The sequence below is a fragment of the Meriones unguiculatus genome, chromosome 2 (genome assembly GCF_030254825.1).
Source record: "Meriones unguiculatus strain TT.TT164.6M chromosome 2, Bangor_MerUng_6.1, whole genome shotgun sequence".
NCBI classification, from domain to species: domain Eukaryota; kingdom Metazoa; phylum Chordata; class Mammalia; order Rodentia; family Muridae; genus Meriones; species Meriones unguiculatus.
This window is the reverse complement of record NC_083350.1, coordinates 85,324,161-85,336,417: the sequence shown is the minus strand read 5'-3', so window position 1 is coordinate 85,336,417 and position 12,257 is coordinate 85,324,161. Positions and strand designations below refer to the sequence as shown.

At 50.5% G+C, this 12,257-nt stretch overlaps 1 protein-coding gene across 1 annotated transcript in view; it reads left to right on the top strand.

The window, feature by feature from the left end:
• Thbs4 (thrombospondin 4) overlaps positions 1-9,229 on the top strand; it is a 37,304-nt gene extending 28,075 nt beyond the window's left edge. Inside the window, exons 14-22 of the mRNA XM_021657657.2 lie at positions 537-655; positions 1,462-1,514; positions 3,237-3,430; positions 4,311-4,489; positions 5,495-5,543; positions 5,627-5,823; positions 6,444-6,616; positions 8,340-8,479; positions 9,010-9,229. Coding sequence (XP_021513332.2) covers positions 537-655; positions 1,462-1,514; positions 3,237-3,430; positions 4,311-4,489; positions 5,495-5,543; positions 5,627-5,823; positions 6,444-6,616; positions 8,340-8,479; positions 9,010-9,071 — 1,166 coding nt within the window. The 3' untranslated portion in view covers positions 9,072-9,229. The remainder of the gene's footprint in view (positions 1-536; positions 656-1,461; positions 1,515-3,236; positions 3,431-4,310; positions 4,490-5,494; positions 5,544-5,626; positions 5,824-6,443; positions 6,617-8,339; positions 8,480-9,009) is intronic.
• Positions 9,230-12,257: the final 3,028 nt, after the last annotated feature.

The window sequence follows — 12,257 nt, the reverse complement described above, 5'->3', positions numbered from 1 at the left end:
CAGAATACACATACCTCCCCTAAAGCACAGGCTGGGGTGAGCTAAGGTGGCGCCCTCACCCCAGTGGTATGCTGAAGAACCAAGTCAATAAACATTTGTGACATTTGTCCATTTCCACACTGTTACTCCTCTCTCCATTGTTAATCACTGAACACAAAATTGGGAAATGGGGATTCAGTAGGCCCAGGCCCAACTCCTGCACACCACTGTTCAGAGACCTTGTGTCTCCATTAAAATTTAGATACCTACAAGGTCCCCTGGGTCAACTCACCCAGTCATCATGGCCTCCTTCTTTGCATGCTGCTTGAACCCTTAATACCTTAGACTAATTAGAGTCCATTGGATAGCTGCCCTAAAGGGCTGTTCATGTTTGAGTCTCCCAGAATTTTTTCGTTGACATCACCTGCAGATACTAAAGATGGCAGTGTGACAGTGGCACACCAGGGATGAGACACCACAGACCAACCTCTCAGCAGCTACCAGGCTCTATTCTCTACCCTTTTCTCCTGACCCAAGGTAGCATTCTTGTCCTTCAGGAATAAAAAACATTTTGGACAACTGCCCCAGAGTCCCCAACCGTGACCAGCAGGATCGGGATGGTGATGGTGTCGGAGATGCTTGTGACAGCTGTCCTGATGTCAGTAACCCTAACCAGGTTAGTGAGACAGGATTCACACTGAAGAGTCACTAAAAATCAGTATCTAGAACAACACAGCCATGACCAGTTGCTGTTTTATCAAGGCTCAAGTGGAGAAATTATATATATCAGGCCTGAGAATGATGGGACATGTGAGACAGTAATTGACAACCACACTGTTGAGTCAGGATGTGGACTTGTGAGACCCTTAGAAATCATCTCACAGTCACACAACACTGATGACATTAGTAGTATGAGCTTAATGATACCCCAACAATTTTCTGCTGTCAAAGAAAATAGAAACTTGGACATGAGCTTAATCTCACACCCCTTTGGTGCAGATTAAGTTCAGTCGGTGAAAGGTTGTTTCCCTTCCCATACACCTGCTGCTTGGATCCCTGGGCCTGGGAACAGTCTGTTTCTGAAGCTCTGAACGAGATGGGAGTGCTCATTATCCACTCTGCCTGACTGTCCCATCCTGTCTCAACTGCAAAAGTACAGACGCAACAGAATCAATGTGCTTTGACCCATGCCTGTGGCTGGCTCCTCTCCAACTGAGCCAGAGCATCCACTCTCTGCTACCCAGAGCCTTCCCCATCAGCTCGTCTGGTATGTGGGCAGCCCCTCCATGGAGCTTGATATTTTAGAGGGCTTTTCGAAAATTCAGCACTGGGCAACACCAATGTGGTGGTGTCCTGTTGCAGTTTCTATCAGCCAGGAAGCAATTCCTGAAGCCCAAGGATGATATAGGCCAGGCTTGCCTTCCTGGGGGCAGTTCACATGCCAGGCCCCGTGGTGAATAACGTGTTCTTCTCTCTTTACAGTCGGATGTGGATAATGATCTGGTTGGGGACTCCTGTGACACTAACCAGGACAGGTATGACATGCCTCCTAGTTGCAGGGAAACAGGTGGGAAGTCTGGGGAGACTGGGAATTTCCAGAGGAATTTTCTGGCACTGGGCTTAGGATCTCTGGATGAATCAGGTTCCAGCAAGACAGTAGTTTCACCTTTGCTCCAGGCCACTTATACCTCCCTGAAAGTGCTGTGTAGGGAGTAGTGGGTCAGCTCCACCCAGCAAGAGTTCAAACATCACGGAGCCTTGCAGGAGGGCCTTGGAGTGAGACAGCCAGATGTCACTTATTATCTCTGTGCCTCAGTTTCCTTACCTGTAAAATGGGAGTGGCTGTAGATCCATATAGTCCATAGGCTGTGAGCTTGCATGCTTCCTCTACCTGGGGGAAGACCATCGTCACACCTCATTGGTTAGCACAGGGCCATCCCTTGCAGAAGGTGGTGGCTCTGTCTTTGGTAGCACAGCACAGGAGAGGCTCAGTGATGTAGTCCAACATTGCTTCTCCCTCTCTCAGAGTGGAAGGTAGGACTGGTGCCCCCGACAATGCCCCTAAGCAATGTGTGCTGTGCATCAGGAATGTTCCCAGTGGCGGGTCATCGTGTACTCTGATTACCATCAATAGAAATTTCTAAAGTAGCTTATCCCACCAGCCTCTAGGTATTTGCCTAAAACAAATGACTCACGCTGCCACACGCTAATTCCTATGAACTTGAGCCTCACCAGGAGGGGGCTAGGAACTGCTTGTTTCTCCACAGAGGTGGCAGGGCTGGCTCTCAAGGTGGTGCTGATCCAGTGAGCTCACTCTCATGCTACAAGTACAAGAATTCAGCCTTCTCAGCCCCAGTGTTCCAATGTCCAGGTTGAACTCACTCTCTCTGGGGCGCTTCTGCCTCCTGTATGAAAAGGAGGCTTCCCTCTGCCCTCACCTAGAGGGTATACAAGAAGTTCCTAGGTCAAAAGAGGCCTTGAGTGAGGCAGAGTGAAAAGAGAATCTGCTTTGATCCCTAGTAGCCATGGAAGGCCCCAGAAGCTTCAGACAATCCTCCCAAGACAGAGCAGTTGAACTGTGCCTCCCGCGTTGGCCCTTCATCCTGGCCCTTCATCCTGAGGGGTCCTTTAGACCAGCCTTGGGATACAACCGTGCACCCACTTCTGGGAAAAGAGTGGCCCTCTTCACCACCCTCCCCATGGCATTCAATTTGAGTCCTCATGGGGTTATGAGATGGGAATGGTGAAAAACAATGTAACAGAAAACACCAGGGAAGTTAGGATATAAGCCAGGTGCTCAGGACACATTTCTGACAGGTGTTAAAGTGGAATCAGTCCCCAAGCTGCTCTTTGAGGTAGGCTCCATTTTTATCGCTATCAGATGAGGACTGAGCACCTCTCTGGTCCAGCACCATGTCTGAGGTCACTGCTCACCAATGCCTGAGCCAGGACTCACACACGTCTCCCGTCTCCTGCCTTATACTTTACACTTCCCCAGAGTGAAGTGTCATCTAGCTGTCCTCAGAGCTGACAGCAGCCCTGAGTCACAGATCACAGAAATAGACTCTTATCTTCTCAAACAGGAAGTGGCTGGCTTCTTGCAGGATACTGAGGAATTGGGGGAGTTGTTTCAGGGCCCACCTTATCAAAGAAAGGTCTGATAGGGTCTGATAAAGCCCAAGCTGCTGACAGCCCACCCAGATACTGCCTGGGAGCAGAGGCTTCGGTCTCCTACTTAACTAATCTTCCCTCTGCAGTGACGGGGATGGCCACCAGGACAGCACAGACAACTGCCCCACCGTCATTAACAGTGCGCAGCTGGACACTGACAAGGATGGAATTGGTGATGAATGTGATGATGACGACGACAACGATGGCATCCCAGACCTGGTGCCACCTGGCCCAGACAACTGCAGGCTGGTTCCCAACCCAGCCCAGGAAGATAGCAACAGTAAGCCAGGACACACACACACACATACACACACACACACACACACACACACACCCTTAGACTCCCTGCAGCCCTGTGAAGAACATGTACTCCCCAGGACCTCCTCAGCTCTCTGCATCTGCAGCAGCTTCTGCTTCTAATCCAGCCTGTGTGGAAGCAGATATCTGGTAGACAGCAGTCTGTGACTGGGTCAGAGCTGATTAGCCCTGCCCTTTCCTGAGCTGTTCTGGGCTGAGATCACACAGAACATGACACAGCCACACACTCACTACAGCTCAGTCACCAAAGGCCCTAGGCACAGCTCTGGTCTTGCTTGCTCCTGGCCCTGGGAGTGAGGAAAGGAGAGTATACAGAGAGAAAAGCAAAAACTCACAAGCTCATTGGGGACTGGGCAGGTAAGGCCCTGTGTGCACCAGGCCAGATACAAAGTGACCCAGGTGGAGAGGGCTTATCCTACCAAAGCTGTCCAGTCCCTGTGGGCCACCTTCAGCTTAGGGGACACCTTCAGACTTAGCGATATTCTGGCGATAATAATATTCATGGTTTTATGCACATCTTAGACACTTGCCCCACAGGAGGACAGGCTTGAGAGCTACCGGGTGTTACGCCTCGCTGTACATAAGAACTTTCTGGGAAAGAGTGGGGACAACCTTTTAGACTGGTGTCACAAGAAGATCAAGGTTGTTTCCTAAGGGCCTGATTGACTGTCATGAGGGCTCCAGGTCGTGGCCCAGACAATTCAGCAAATGCAGCTTCACTCTCCTGACCCCCAAAAGCTGACCTAGGGCGTGGGAGCCTGGGCTCTCTGGGCCCCTGCCCAGCCCCTCTTTGCTGAGGAGGTGAGCCTCAGCATCTTTGCGCTCCTCCCTTCACCTCTTAGATGATGGAGTAGGGGACATCTGTGAAGCTGACTTCGACCAGGACCAGGTCATCGATCGCATTGACGTCTGCCCTGAGAATGCAGAGATCACCCTGACTGACTTCAGGGCCTACCAGACTGTGGTCCTGGACCCTGAAGGGGATGCCCAGATTGACCCCAACTGGGTAGTCTTGAACCAGGTATGCATTACATGTTGGCTGCAGTTCTACTCAGCCCCTCTTCCCGGGACATGCTGAGAGTGGTGGCAGCATGTGGAGGGCACTGACTGCCACGTGTCTCTACTCTGTTGGCATAAGCTCCCCTCTCAGCCTCGAGGTACTATACTTTTCATAGATGAGGAAACTGACTCTCTCTCAAACCTTCTGTGGTTGCTCATGGTGGCGCTTCAGAAAGTGGCGGAGGTGGGTAGGCTTCAAGCCTGGCAATGTGGTCCCTGAGCCGTGCTGCTCGTCTGCCCAGCAGACTGCCCCTGCATGTTCCATAATTAGGCCACTGAAGAAGGCACAGGGGCTGGTAGTTCCTAGAGTCACAAAGCACATCACGTCAGTCCTAGTTTCATGGCTGTTGCCCTGACAAAATACTCTGACCAAGGAATCTTGGGGGGAAGAGTTTATTTGCGCTTATAAGTCCAACTTATAGTCCATTGCTTGGGAGAAGTCAAGACGGGAACTTGAAGTAGCTTGTCAGGCCACACCTGTAGTGAAGACTGAGAGAAATGCACACATGTGTGCTTAGCATTCTGCTCCCTTCCTAGACCAACCCTAGCAGACAGTGCTGCCCGCAGTGGGCAGCGCTTTTCTACATCGCCTAACATAATTAAGACCATTCCCCCCGACAACACACGTGCACACAGGACACCCTGAGCTAGACAGCCCATCCTCTGCTGTCTCTCCCCAGCTGATTCTACGTTCATAAGTAAGCACCAGAGTATTCATTAGAATGTATGTCATATGTCCCTGCCTAGTTCAGGGGGTCATTAAACCAGCTTAAGTGACAGTATTAGCAAAAGTATTTCTTCACAGAGCCAAGCTTTCTTTAAACCTTCTTGCCATGCATGTGCCTCCTTAGAGTAGACGTCAAACATGTCATCTGGACCGCACACAGTCATAGCGCCTGAGGTTCTGGGCTGCCTCACGTTTGCTCAAGCCCCTCAAGATTGTTCCTAACTCCCCCTCTCTCCACAGGGCATGGAGATTGTGCAGACCATGAACAGTGACCCCGGCCTAGCAGTGGGTATGTCCCAGGCCTCTGACTATGAGAGTAGAACTCTATCAGCTATTATTGTGGCTTTCTCTAATTACATCTCATCTCCACAGGGTACACGGCATTTAATGGTGTCGACTTTGAAGGGACCTTCCATGTAAACACCCAGACAGATGACGACTATGCTGGCTTTATTTTTGGTTACCAAGACAGCTCGAGCTTCTATGTGGTCATGTGGAAGCAGACAGAGCAGACGTACTGGCAGGCCACACCGTTCCGAGCAGTAGCTGAACCTGGCATTCAGCTCAAGGTATTGCCAATTTGGATCCCTATGCCTTCCTTTCTTCTAGGCCATTCACCTTCCCTTAAATTTAGAGCTTTCCTGAAAGGCACTAAGTTAATCTGAAAATGGATATAGTCATGGTGATGCCTGGCTCAGGGAGCCCAGAGCAACAGCCTTGCCTTCCTTTGGTTGAACTAGTACATTTCAACCTGTGTGACTCATGCTGCAATGTCAGGCCGAGTGGGGTCAAAGGGGTGGAGAAAGTTTAAGGTTTAAGGCAGCCCACATTAAAAGCTAGCCAACGTCTTTAATCAAAGGGATGGACTATACAGGAGCAAGCTACTTCCGTCACTCCTGCTAGGACAGAGGGCACGCTTCCGTAGCCAGACTTCCACTGGGAGCTTTCAGTGAGCAAGTAGATTGACCAACAGACTTGTATCAGGAAAAAGACAGAGTGAATAGCACAGTTCTACCCACTGCTAACTTTCCTGGGGCTGGGACCAGCTCAGGAGAAATGACATTGAAAGGTTTGCTTTGCCAACAAAACTTCTGCCTGGCAATAAGCATGAGCTCACCTCCACGGCAACCTCAGACACCCAGAGGGTCTGCGTGTCCTGTCCTAACATTCTGCTCACATGGTTGTCCAGGCTGTGAAGTCTAAAACTGGCCCAGGGGAACATCTCCGGAACTCACTGTGGCACACAGGGGACACCAGTGACCAGGTCAGGCTGCTGTGGAAGGACTCAAGGAACGTGGGCTGGAAGGACAAGGTGTCCTACCGCTGGTTCCTGCAGCACAGGCCCCAGGTGGGCTACATCAGGTAGGCGGGGCCTTCTGCCGGATGGGAGGGAAGCACACAGTGCCCTCCACAGACAAGAGGGACTTTCCAGAGAAGTCCCAACCTCTGACAGTCCTCAGGGCAGGGCTCCCGGAAGAAAGGTGGGGTGATGACATTGGGCTTGACTGGTCACTGGACAGTAGGACCCAGCTGCAGAGCAAAGGTGCTTCAGGGGGAGGCCGTGCCGTGGAAGTGCCCTCAGGGAAGGGTGAGGGTGGACTGGCCGCTGAGATGGTACCCAGATATCCTGAGGCTCCTCCAGGCCCCATGCCATCCCTCCTGGTGCACAGTCCACACTGACCGCAGAATCCCCTGCAGTCTGTCCTTTCTATGGGGCCAGAAGTTCCAAAAGGGCAGCATCTGTGGTTTGGATCTCCCAAGCCTCAGCACGATGCCTGGGAGGCGCTGGACACAGCGGGAGCTGTCTATCACGTGACTGGCATGATGACCTTTCTTTAGAGGACTGTGTTCCATTGCTCTGTTTGTTTGTTTACTAGTCTTGGGAGTTACAGTGGCTTAGGGCTGCATTTTGCAATGCAGTCAGTGTTCATGTCCTAGACTTGCAATGCTTATGTGGTGTGCTTGGGGGTAGGGGTGGGGTGGGAGATTGCTGTTTCCTAGCCAGGGCAGGAAGGTCCTGGGTGGTCCATTGCACCTGAGAACAAAGTGGTGAGAGCTAATTCCTGTTCTGTTCTCTGTGGTCTCCGTTCACTCCCGGGAAGACCAGCTGTGCTCACGCGGTTGTGCTCACGCAGAGTGATTACGTTCTTATGTGAGCAAGCTCTATGCACCTTTTCTGTCCCAAAATGAAATCATGGAGAATATGACCTATCTATGTATATAGTTTTAGAAAAGCCAGTCTGAACCCTAAACTGCAGAGAAACAAGAGCTGATTACTATACTAGTGCATGGGACATGCTTTGGCACAGCTACACCAGGAAACAACGCCGTTTGGAACCATGCCTGGAGTCACACGAGGGTGGCATTTAAACACAGAGTAACGTGGGAGAATCCAGTGTTACAGGGGTGATGCCGGTGCTGATACGCGACCCAGATCCTAAGTTCTGAACAAAGCCGCGCACTCCACACCTCTCACTTTACCCTGGGGAGTTTAACTTAAAATCAGTGCAGAAGGGAGTGATGCTCAGGGTAAAACAGTTCCCTCTCCCAGGCCCAGCCCATTGACAGGGCCCTCACCTTCCCCTGGGTCTACAGGACACTCCACAAGCTTACAAGTGTAGGACATGCTTTGGTTAGTCACTCTGGGACACTTAGGGACTTCTGTCACTTAGTGCTACTATGACAACTGAAATCGTCCCCTGCCTGAAACTGCCTATTCTCTTAGTGAGAGTCAGGCTGTGAGAGCCCACCAGTGAAATCAGCCAGGCCTAAGGGAGAGGGAGCTGGGGCTCCAGGTACTGTATCTGGACGAAGTAACTCTCGAGAGTAACACCACAAAACTGCCCGCAATGGTCAGGCTATTTGTTTTAAACCACCACCCCTAAGTACCTATCCAGGAACAGTGCTTCTGACACCACGCTAGGCCCGTTAGACACGAGTTAGGGAAGCTGGACACGTGATTCCTGTCCTGGGGAACCTGCACTCTCACTGGGGAGGGACCAGCCAGAGTCAGTGGACGTGTAAAGAGGCAAGCTCGCAGCCCAGCAGGGGGCCTGTGCTCACCCGAGACCTGTGCTGTCTGCAGGGTGCGGTTTTATGAAGGCTCGGAGCTGGTGGCTGACTCTGGGGTCACCATAGACACCACCATGCGTGGAGGCCGGCTTGGCGTGTTCTGCTTCTCTCAAGAGAACATCATCTGGTCCAACCTCAAGTACCGCTGCAACGGTAATCTTCTTACTTCCTCTCAACAGTACAGGGAGTGACAAGAGAGAAACAGTATCTTTTTTCTGTAGCACACATCCTCCCCCCCAAGCTCCACCGAGCTCAAACCACGCGCTCATTAAAACCTGATGTTCCCTGCATAACACAAGTGAAAGACAGAGCGGGGCTCTCCTGTTTCCCAGATGTGAAAATTGAAACCCATATAATCTAACTGCATGGTTTTCAGTTAGGGGTTCGGTGAGAAATTTAGTCAGTTTAATTTGCAGGCAGCCTTTCTTTTCCTAAGGCTCAAACATAATCAAAGACTGAAAAGGTACTCTGCCTGCTAATTTTCCTCAGGCCTATGAATAAGCACTGCTGGGCTTTAAGCCAGCAACATACAACAAAGCAGCCTGAAGTAGAAAATGGCTGCGAGCCTGTGGGAGTCTTGGGCGAGCTGGCAGCGCCCCCTACAGGAGGCCTGTGCAGCATGCAGCGGGCCATGGTTCCAGGGTGCAAGGGCCCCTCGCTAACCGCCACCCTTCTTCTTGCAGACACCATCCCAGAGGACTTCCAGGAGTTCCAGACCCAGAGTTTCGACCGCTTGGATAACTAAGAAGCACCCTCACAGTTGCTTTCTCAGACACTAGAAACATCATCTTTTTTAACTTGCTATAATTCTCTTTATATTACTGTGGCTTTTCTTTTACCAGCCCAAATACATCAAAACTTTTTATACAAACGTGGAAATAAATAAGAGACCATTTCTAATAACCACAGTAGCTGTTTCTACTGTGAAGCCAGGCTTTGATGGTGTGTTCTGGCTTCTGAGGGCTGTTTTTGTTGTTGTTTTTCTCTTGAGTGTGTTAGTGTGTGCCACTGAGCGTGTGTGTGAATTGAACAACCAGACAAAAGGCCTTTTCGGGGGTGACCTTAGTTAGCCACAGTAAAACCTGTTTTCTGTCCACGGCGTGGCCTCCCCATTCGTGGGCTGGAGTCTCCAGGGAACCATCCCTAGGCCTCCGGAGGGGGTCACATTCTGAGAAACCTGAAGAGAACTGCCCTGTCCTTTCTGGGGCCCTCCCTCACCCTCTCTGTCACCACCTTCCACGGGCACTCACTTATATATTTGGCTCCCCCTAGTGTCACATGAGTCCAAGGGGGAAAAACGGGATCTTGTTACTGTTTTCAGGATCCCATAGTACCAGGCATGAAGTAAATAGCCAACAAACATTTGCAGGGTGAATAAATGAAGATGGCCGCCTCTTAGGTAACAAGAACAATGGGCTGCACATGGGTCAGGCGAGCCCTTCCTCAGCCCCTGAAGCTGCGTGAAATCCATGCTCAAATGACAAGGACAGCAGTACCAGTTGCTGTGTGTACCCGGGCAGAAGCTCACCTCATCTGTGTACTAGCAGTTCCAGAAATTTTATAAATGCCCTTGAAATTTAATTCCAAAGAAGTCTGGAAACTTATGTCTTTACTATTGTTATTTTATGGTTTTAGACGGGTCTCATGTAGACCAGGCTGGCCTCCAGTTCTCTGTGTAACCAAAGCTAACCAGGAGCTTCGGGTCCTCTTGCCCCCTTCCTCAGTGCGAGGCTCGCAAGCTTATGCCATCTCATCTGGTTATATGTGGTGCCAGGTATTGAATTTTAGGCAGGGATTCCACCAACTGAGCGGATCCCCAGATCAGCAATATGTTTTTTTTTATTTCCATAACTCCCTAGAACATCATAAATCATAAACTATAAAAATTCATTTAAAGTTTTACCATTTTAAAGTATTCAGCATGTCTAATGGTGACCAGTCTGAGCTATGCTGGATCACCTTCCTTAGCTATGAAGCCTAGGAGGAGGGAGGAAGTCAGGACATGAAGATCTCAATGAATGGGGGCCTTAGCCAGCCCACCCTCGCCACCGCTGATGACACCATTTGCTACGCAGTCTCCTCAGGGAACCTGCTGGTGGTGCAGTCACGTGGCTGATGACACCATTTGCTACACAGTCTCCTCAGGGAACCTGCTGGTGGGGCAGTCACGTGGCTGCAAACAACTCTCCTACAGCCCTTTCCCAGTTCGGACCCCCTGGGTGGGGAATGGAACCCAAAGGCTGGAGAGAGGGGAGGACGCTACCTTTCAAGCTTTCCTCTTTTACAGCTCACCCAAAGGTAGTTTCTGAGCCCTCGGGTCTTTTTAGAGTCCTGAGGTGCTCTCGTTCTTTCACTCTGTGGCGTAGGTGAATTATACTGTGTAGTTTTTTGGATGCTTTCTCTGGACCTCTTAGTGTTTTACAAGGCACTGTGAGGAAGGTTACAGATCCTCTTCTGAAGAAGTATTTTGGATCACTGAAGCTTATCAAACCCTGTACACAGAATACAGCCTTCCTAGGCCAGTGTGCTGGCTGATTAGACCTGGAGAGTCTGGGTTTAATCTTTGCGGCATCCTCTGGCTCTTACTTCTTCCCACCTCTTCTGTGACGTTCCCTGAGCCTTGGTGAGATCGGTGCTGTTGTCTCACTTGGAGCTCAACAGTCACTTAGTCTCGGGACTTTGAATGGTTGGGTCTCTGTCTAGCTGCTGCCCCCTTCAGCTGAAGTTTCCCTGGTCAAGGATGAGCACAGCACCACTCTGTGGATATAAACATAAATATTTAGAAGGCCACTTGTCAGCATGTCAAGTTAGTAAAACATCAGTAGGTCCCCCTAGAGCCTGTGCTCTCCCAAGCAACAGGCTTTTGACCAGGTTTATAGTATGGACATAAATTGCCCCCTGTGGAACAGGCCTCAGATCCAACCAGAAAGTGGTTCCTTGCCCCATGACCTTCATGCCCTTTTGTACCAGGGGAGAATTTTGCTTGTCAGGTTGGCATTGAATCACATAGGGTCCACTACTAGGTAAGACCACTGACATCTTTTCCCTCCCAGAAGCCTGCATAGCACCTGCATAGCTAACAGGCAGGGAGGAAGTTTTCGGGTCAGTTCCAGCTCTGTTTCTCAGAGGTCCTCCTGTAAATCCAATTTGGTATGAATGGCTTCAGAAGTTGAAACAGACACAATCACCCACCCACCATATGAATTCATTCCAATGTTTATCCTCTCCTGACTGCTTCTGATACTCAGGGTACAGGAGATGTCATATGAGAGAGCGCATGCACAGGATATAGGGAAGAGCCCTTGGAACAGAGAAGGAATGCGGGGTATGTGGAGTAGGCCCAGCGAGGAGAGACAAAGAGAGGGATTCGTAAGCCGTTCTGCCTCTGCCTGGGAAGGGTGGGAGACCTTCCTTCTCCGGCCCAGGGCACTGGCCTGTGCTTCACAAACAGAACCGAATGCCTGCATCTTCACTTTTCAAGGGGTCGAGGAGGATGATAGAGGTGCAGAAGGCAGTCACTATTATTTAGAATCCATCAAGCACACTTTATAGCACAAATTAGGAAGCTAACAGGGAAGGAAGTAGCTAATTCATTGAAATAAGTAAACAAATGCGATCTGACCCAGGTGGGACCCAGGTGGCTGGTGACATGATCTGAGAGGAGGTGAGGTGCTGCTCGGAGCCACATGCAGGCACCTAGCAGCACTGGGTTTTTCTGGAATAAGTTTTACTCCTCTTCCCTTATGTGTGTCATCCAATGAGTGGTGGAACAGACAATCCTGTCAGGCCAATGATATAGAGAGGCCATTATAATGAAGCAAAGGTCAATTAGTGGTCATCTGAGTCACCTGTGTCCCAGGTAACACAGCCCATGGTTGCCTCAGCCTCCAGCCATGTAGTTGCCCCTGTCTCCTCTGCCTGTCTGGCCTAC